This window comes from Austrofundulus limnaeus, unplaced genomic scaffold (assembly GCF_001266775.1).
Source record: "Austrofundulus limnaeus strain Quisiro unplaced genomic scaffold, Austrofundulus_limnaeus-1.0 Scaffold26, whole genome shotgun sequence".
In the NCBI taxonomy this organism is placed as follows: Eukaryota; Metazoa; Chordata; class Actinopteri; order Cyprinodontiformes; family Rivulidae; genus Austrofundulus; species Austrofundulus limnaeus.
The window spans coordinates 516,364-523,727 of NW_013952428.1; the positions used below are offsets into that span (position 1 = coordinate 516,364).

General features: G+C 38.5%; 1 protein-coding gene across 1 annotated transcript in view; it reads right to left on the reverse strand.

Moving 5' to 3' along the window:
- Positions 1-7,364, reverse strand: part of arsb (arylsulfatase B) — a gene marked incomplete at its 5' end in the record, with an annotated part of 51,424 nt that overhangs the window by 28,164 nt on the left and 15,896 nt on the right. The window contains 1 exon segment of the mRNA XM_014004687.1: positions 4,398-4,468. Coding sequence (XP_013860141.1) covers positions 4,398-4,468 — 71 coding nt within the window.

A 7,364-nucleotide genomic window follows, 5' to 3' on the forward strand; every position in this document is an offset into this window, starting at 1 on the left:
GCTAAAGTCGAGGAATGAAATGTCTGCTGTTAATGTCTCCTGTGGGTCGTATATACAGGCACAGAAATAAAAATGTTCATCTCACCCCAGTCCTGTTCTTGTTTTTCTTTGGTTAAATGAAATATAAAGTTATTAGTGAAGAAAACCCGTCTGGATAACAGCAGACTGACTGCTGGTAAAATATACGACAGGTCTGGACCACTCCTGAATTTTGTTCGTATCTGAAAAAAATCTTAGAATATGAAAACATTGGTAAATGTCACAAATTCTCCTAAATCACTCGTACGCACAACTTAAGAACAAATCTGTGTGTACCAACGGTTCTTGCATGAGGCCCAATGGGTGGATGTGTGAAAGCTGAAATTAAACTCACATTTCAGACATAATGTCTTCTGTAGACAGGCTAACATGGTGAAACAAGGACAGTGTTGATATAAAGACACTTGAGTAGGAGAAGTTCGTACTTCTTTCTGCTACAAGCATAGCATTGAGTATTATTATTGTCAGTACTGTGACATTTCTCTATATATATATATATATATATTTTTTTTTTAATATTGTTTAATAATTTTTTATGTTACTGTTTTGTCTTTTTGTTCATGTCATGTTAAATAACAAATTAAACCAAGAAGCACTGGAGGCCATTTTAAAAGAAACACATCAACTTAATTCTGACAGTACGTTTAAGATCGACATAAAACGACTAAAATGATAACACATCTGTTGCAGAGAGCTACTACTTTGTGTAGATGAATGAAAACCTGATTCTTTTAAAGATCAAAAGGTTCACATCTGCTCCTCTTACTCCACCGTGGTACATCTGTAAGAAATGTTGGTACAAAAACATTAAATGTATTCCTCCTGTTCCCCTGCTATTCTTGAACGTACAACTAAGGTGCAGCCCTCAGCCTCAGACCAGAATCTGGACCCTTAGAGATGGAGCTTGTGGTTTGGTCCACAGATTATTAAGTGGTTTTGACAAGAGTCCGCTCCCCTGTGTTTCCAATGTCTTTTTGGTCACATGACCCATTTCTTGGAAACCACCGCACAATCAACACACACAAACACGCAGCACTCCAATGCCAGCTCTCTCTGATTTAAACACTACCCACTGAGAAGATTCTTTTTACAAAAACAATTACTTTTTTTTTAGATTTACTCTTTATCAGCAGCCATGTTATGATAGATACCTTTAGAAGGAATACATTTTAATTGGAAATGGATGGATGGATGAACAGATGGATGGATGGAAGTTTAATTGCAAAATTAAAAGCATTGCATATCTTCACTGCTTCTCATGCCAAGATCCCCCTAAACCAATATAATGCATATTGATCATTGATCGGTTGTACCTGGTGACTTGGACTTTATGTTGCTACTTGGTTCTGATTCTTCAGTGTCAAACGAGGCCATGATATTTCTCAGTACTTTCTGCTTTATAAATTTTGCCGTATCCCCTGTGTGATGGGCTGGTAGCGATCAGAGCATCCGGAGTTGCACAGTGAACTTTAGGTTTGTTTGTGAGTCGAACCTACACACAGTATGTGAACAGTTCAGCTGTTAATAACTATTAAGAACATTACTTTAAAGTCAGCTCGACTGTCTCTTTACCTTTTGTCTCCCAGCAATTACATTTCACACATATCCTCTGATGCCAGAAACCACAACTGATGAACCAGATTATTATTTATAAGCCCCAAGGGGTTTTCTTGAAGTTTGTGCTTGAAAAAGCATGCACAAATGTAAGTGGGTGTTTCTCAGCACCTAAAAACACCATATAAATACCCCTGATATCAAAATAAAGCTAACACTTGGGAGATTTCATCAGGAGTGTAAGTATCACATCATATGCTTTTGTTTCAGAGAAACTGAGGATGGAACATAGAAAAAATGTTATCTGTGTCTGGTCGATGTAGAAATGGTTTCTATGAGTTTTTAGCCAAGATTCTGACGTTTCTATAGATACCACACATGTCTATGTTTACTTATGAGAATGTTGGTTAATAAAGAAAGCAAAAAAATAAAAAAAACACGATTATGCCCCCGCCGGTGGGGGCGTGGGGCTTTAAAACTCACAAGAAGCAGAAAGAAATTTTTCAAGATATTGTGCACCTGCTATTGTCAGGCTTCGACCAGCTTTGGATTTGACTTAAATCTGGTGTTATAATTCAAATTCAAACAATGAGCCTTTGGCATCCAAGATGCTGAGAAACAGCAGATTTACAGAAGAAAAGGAAGAACACATCCTGCACAGCATGACCACAACGGAGGAGAAGATAACATCAGGTTTCTATCATCTCAGCTAGGGCTGCACCAATTAATCGACAATTAATCGATTATTAAAATAATCGATGACTAATTTAATAATTGATTAATCGTTTTCTTTTTTTTTTTGTTCTTTACTTTGTTTTTCCCATCAAACTGCTTTGACACCTTCCACTGCCACATCTGCCTTTCTGTCCTTGACACACATGCACAGTAGTGGTAACTGGGGTAGGCCGTGGACGTCACAAGTAGGGCTGCACCGATTGGTTGAAATAATCGATGACGTCGATTATGTAAATTTGTCGATGCAGATTTTTTATTATCGATTTGCTGTATTACATAACACCACATGAATGTTCATGTAATTCCATTTCGGTACCTAAATGCATCWTTGCGACCGTATTGGCATAAGAGTGGTGAGTTTTCCATGCTTGTCCTGAACGCAGCATCAGTAGAGCGTAATGACGTCAGCAGCTGCTGCTTCAGTTCAGTCTGAAGCTTGAAAACAAGCCTCGCAGCTCCTGGAGTAAAATTTACCAAACAGACCGCCTCTGAATTATCTGCTGGATTAATTATCTGCTGGATTAATTATCTGCTGGATTAATTATCTGCTGGATTAATTATCTTGTGAACATGACGTTCACTTGCTCAAAGTAAATAAAGTAGCAGCACTTTCTTTATTTCATCCAGCATTAAACAGAGAGCGGTGTTAGGTGGAGCCACGTTCCCCCATCAGACGGTTCCCCCAGCCTCTGAAACAACAGAGGAGCTTCAGACACACGTCTGACCTAAAGAGCACAAGCAGCCAACAAGTGTTGGACGTGTTCTGGATGTTCAAAACGTACCTTAAATACCTTTCATTTATTTTAACTGCATCCTCTTTTCTTTATTTCATTTAAACTTATTTACCTTCCATGGACCTCCATCACACAGTTTTCTAGTGGGGAAATGACATCAACAGAAACACGTGGAGCTGATTTTAATTTGTGCAATAAGACAAAACAGTTGTTGTTGTTTTCAACAGTTTTCACCTTAAAGAAATAAGTTACACAACTCATGTTACAATACAAAGAGATGATGTTGTCTTGATATTTGTTAATTTTTATATATTGAGAAATACAGGGGCGGCTGTGGTGTAGTGGTAGAGCAGCCGGCTTGGGACCCGAAAGTCTTAGGTTCGACTCCCCACCATACCCACATGTCGTGGTGTCCTTGAGCAAGACACCTAACCCTAACTGCTCCCCGGGCGCCTCACATGGCTGCCCGCTGCTCCACTTGGGTGTGGATGGTTTAAATGCAGAGCACAAATTTCGTCATTGTGTGGAAACATACACTGATGACAAATAAAGCACCTTTATATGTTAAATAAAAAATAAAAAATAAATGGTTATTATAGTTTTTCCAGAGTGACTTGAATTTTGCATGATTTAGTTCATTTGTTAGATTGTTAACATCTTGCACTATATTTCTTTTGAATTTTATATGCTTTGGTTGAGATTTTATGTTGATATTAAATCTTTTAAGCTTTTCTTTGTGAAAGAATTGACTCTAGAGTGCATATTTTGTGTCCACGAAAAAAACTATTGAAGAAAATATTAAAATATTAAAGAACTGTTCTTGTTAATTTGATGAAAACATTTTAAATATCCAGTGCACTCACATCTGAATAACTTGTAGATTTGTTGTTAGAATAATCGATTAATCAAAAAAATGATCGTTAGATTAATCGATTAGAAAATAATCGTTTGGTACAGCACTAATCTCAGCATTTATCAGACTGTTACCGGCCCCGACACATGAGTTATGACTCAGGCCCTATTTACACAAGACCGGTCTCTGGAAATGTAAAACAAATGGACCTAATAAAGTGACCAGTGAATTTGTAAGTGTGTATACATGCAAGTTTTAGCCTCAAGAACTTGTGAGTTTTATTATAACAAAAATAAGAAAAACATTTTTAACTAGAAACTACGTGCAACAATAATCATCACCAAACAAAAACCTCATTTCAATGCCTGATTTTGTAAAACTAAATAAATACAACAAATAAACCAATCTTATTCACACGAGGAAGACTAATTCTTAATGACTGACTGACTTCAATTAATTTAGGTATATGAGGGTAAACTTACATGGGGAGGTGTCTTCATATAGAGGGTCAATGTTATGCAGCAGCTCCAGCCTGGGTGAGGCCAACCCTTTGCTGCAAGATAAAAGCAAAATTACTGTTAAACATATGGACATACAACCAACACACATACACCACAGAGTCTGACTCATGCACAGAGAAACCCTCTGGGATCCATAAATCTGAACCAGGTGGCTGCTGTTCGCCAGGCTCTTACCGCACTCCACCACGGAGAAAACTCACCACTCATACTGACCACACGGTCTGATAACTTAAAATAACTCGCACTCTGCACCGCCTGCCTGCTGCTTCTGGACCTTCGTTTGGGGTTTATTCTGTCAGGCTGCTGCTTTTTGTTAACAGGCAATTACTTTAAAACCAAGTGAAGTTGTAATGCAGTGAAGACAAACAGCAGATTTTCTTTTGTATTGCTGTGACGTTCAAACAGCAGTGCCAGCAGCTGGCAGTCAGCTGACCTGCACCGACCAATCGAATCAAGGGCAGGCTGTAAGTGGTAGTTTGTGGTCCGGGCTAAGCCTTGATTTTCTGTTGGAGCCCTTAGTTTCACCTCATTCCTTGTGTCCAAATTTAGTTTACAAATTTAATGTGTCAGCCTGATCGGACTCCCTGACAGCTGGTGGGCACGACCCGAACTCACATGGAAAGTACATGTAGCCTATTAATTTACTAAAAGTGAACGCAAAATTTTATACAAGTTTATGATTTTAAAAAGAATTACAATGTTAGGTATTACGCTTTAGGAAATAAAATATATTCAAACGAACTGATCTAACATTAGAATGCCACAGGTAGGAAAAACAGATTTGTGTAAGAATGACTGATGGAATTTCCTTCTTTTTCTCTCCTATTGCCACAGTAACAAAAGGCTTATTGAAGGAAAAGGGGCTCCCACAAGGAAAGACTCTGGGCCAGGAAAATGGGCAAAATGAGCTGCAGTGAGAGTCCACAGGGTGAAGGACACAGAGAAACCCAAAAAGAGAACAGGCTGTCAAAAACAAGAGCTGACACTCTAACAAAGTGGAGTCAGGTCCAATGGACAGGTTCTTCTTTGTTGAAACGTTTTGTCTCTTCTCCAAGGGACTTCTTCAGACTGAGCAGTTGCATGTACGCTCAGCTTTATAAGCAGTACCTTCACATAGTGGATCAACCATTTAAACTAAGCTTTGTCAGATTTTTCTACCTAAATTATTGAGATGCATGAGCACAAGAGCTGGCACTGTTCTGAAATGAAAATGAAGACAACCTCTCTTTGCAGGTGTAGAAGCAGACTTCAAATGTGTTGTCTTGTGTTCTCTCTATGCTTCTTTATCTCCTTCTTTCCCTTCTTAACTTTTACCTCACCTTTCTCCTTTTCTTTTCTATTTTCTTTTCCATCTCCATGTCAATTATATTGAAATATTCCCAAAAAGAATTTCTGATAAAGTTTAAATGAAAAAAAGAAAACAAAAAGAACGTAAATGTCATTAAACATGAACAAATCAAACAAAAGTACCAATCAAACAAACAACATTCCTATATGACAAACTTTTTAAAACATTTTGGATTTAACATGTCCTGGATGACTGACATTCTAAACCAGTACCATAAAACCAAAATACTATACAGACACCACTCTAACAACCATCACTCAAACAAACATCACTCCAATAAACATATTTCCAACAAACATCATCCCAACAAACATCACTCCAATAAACACATTTCCAACAAACATTACTCCAGTAAACATCATCCCAACAAACATTGTCCCAACAAACATCCCAAAAAACATAGTCCCAACAAAAATCACTCTATCAAGCATCATCCCAACAAACATCATTCCAACAAACATCATTCCAACAAACATCATTCCAACAAACATCATTCCAACAAACATCATGCCAACAAACATCCAAGCAAACATTGTCCCAACAAACATCATTCCAACAAACATCATGCCAACAAACATCAACCCAACAAACATCCGAACAAACATTGTCCCAATTAGAGTTGGGCATAATCGTATTGTGTGCAATTAATCGTCAGAAAAACATTAATCGATTATTTTTTGGCACTTGACGATTAATACGATTAATGCCACCAGGCAGACTGACTGGATAGTTCCCCGGTCAGTCCGCTCGGCGCTCCTCTCCACTTCAAATATGACGAACATTTAAACAAAAGTTCTGTAATTTATTTATCAACACAATTTAAAATTTGAAGTACAGCCTGAAGTCTGTGATTTTGATTCAGTTTGAAAAAGATTTTTATGAAGAGCAAATCTTTTCCACTAAATTGGTCATGTGACTAGGACATAAAGGTGTCCAGGGACTCCAGAGGGATTAATCGTCAAATTAATCGTTATCAGCCAAACACCACAATTAATCGTGATTAATTTTTTGCCAATATCACCCAACCCTAGTCCCAGTAAACATCCCAACAAACATCATCCCAACAAAATTCGTCCCAACAAAAATCACTCTTAACAAATATCATCTCGAACATCAGCCCAATAAACATCGTCCCAACAAACATCGTCCCAACAAACATCCCAATTATCATCGTCCCAACTAGGCCTGTCGCGACAGTCAATAAATCAATTAATCGCACGATAACTTTTTTTGAGGTCGGTAAAAAAAAGACGGCGATAAGTTTCATTTTCCTGCTTGTTTTGTTTACTTCGTCTCTCTCCCTCTCTGTGCTCCGCTGCACAGGAGCTCCGCTGACCCCTCCCCTCCTGTTTTCTTAGTGTGGGAGGAGCGAACTCTCGCTTTAGCGTGAGAGCTCGTTCCTAAAGAAAAGCTTCAAAGCAGAATGCGGCTGCTGAAGTGTCGGGAGCACTAGAGCCTGGATTTTGCTGCGGAGGGAGGGAGGGAGAGACGGAGTAAGACAGAAAGAGAGAGAGAGAAAGAGAGAGAGAGAAAGAGAGAGAGAGAAAGAGACTGAGAGAGAGGAGGAGAAGGGGTGGGGG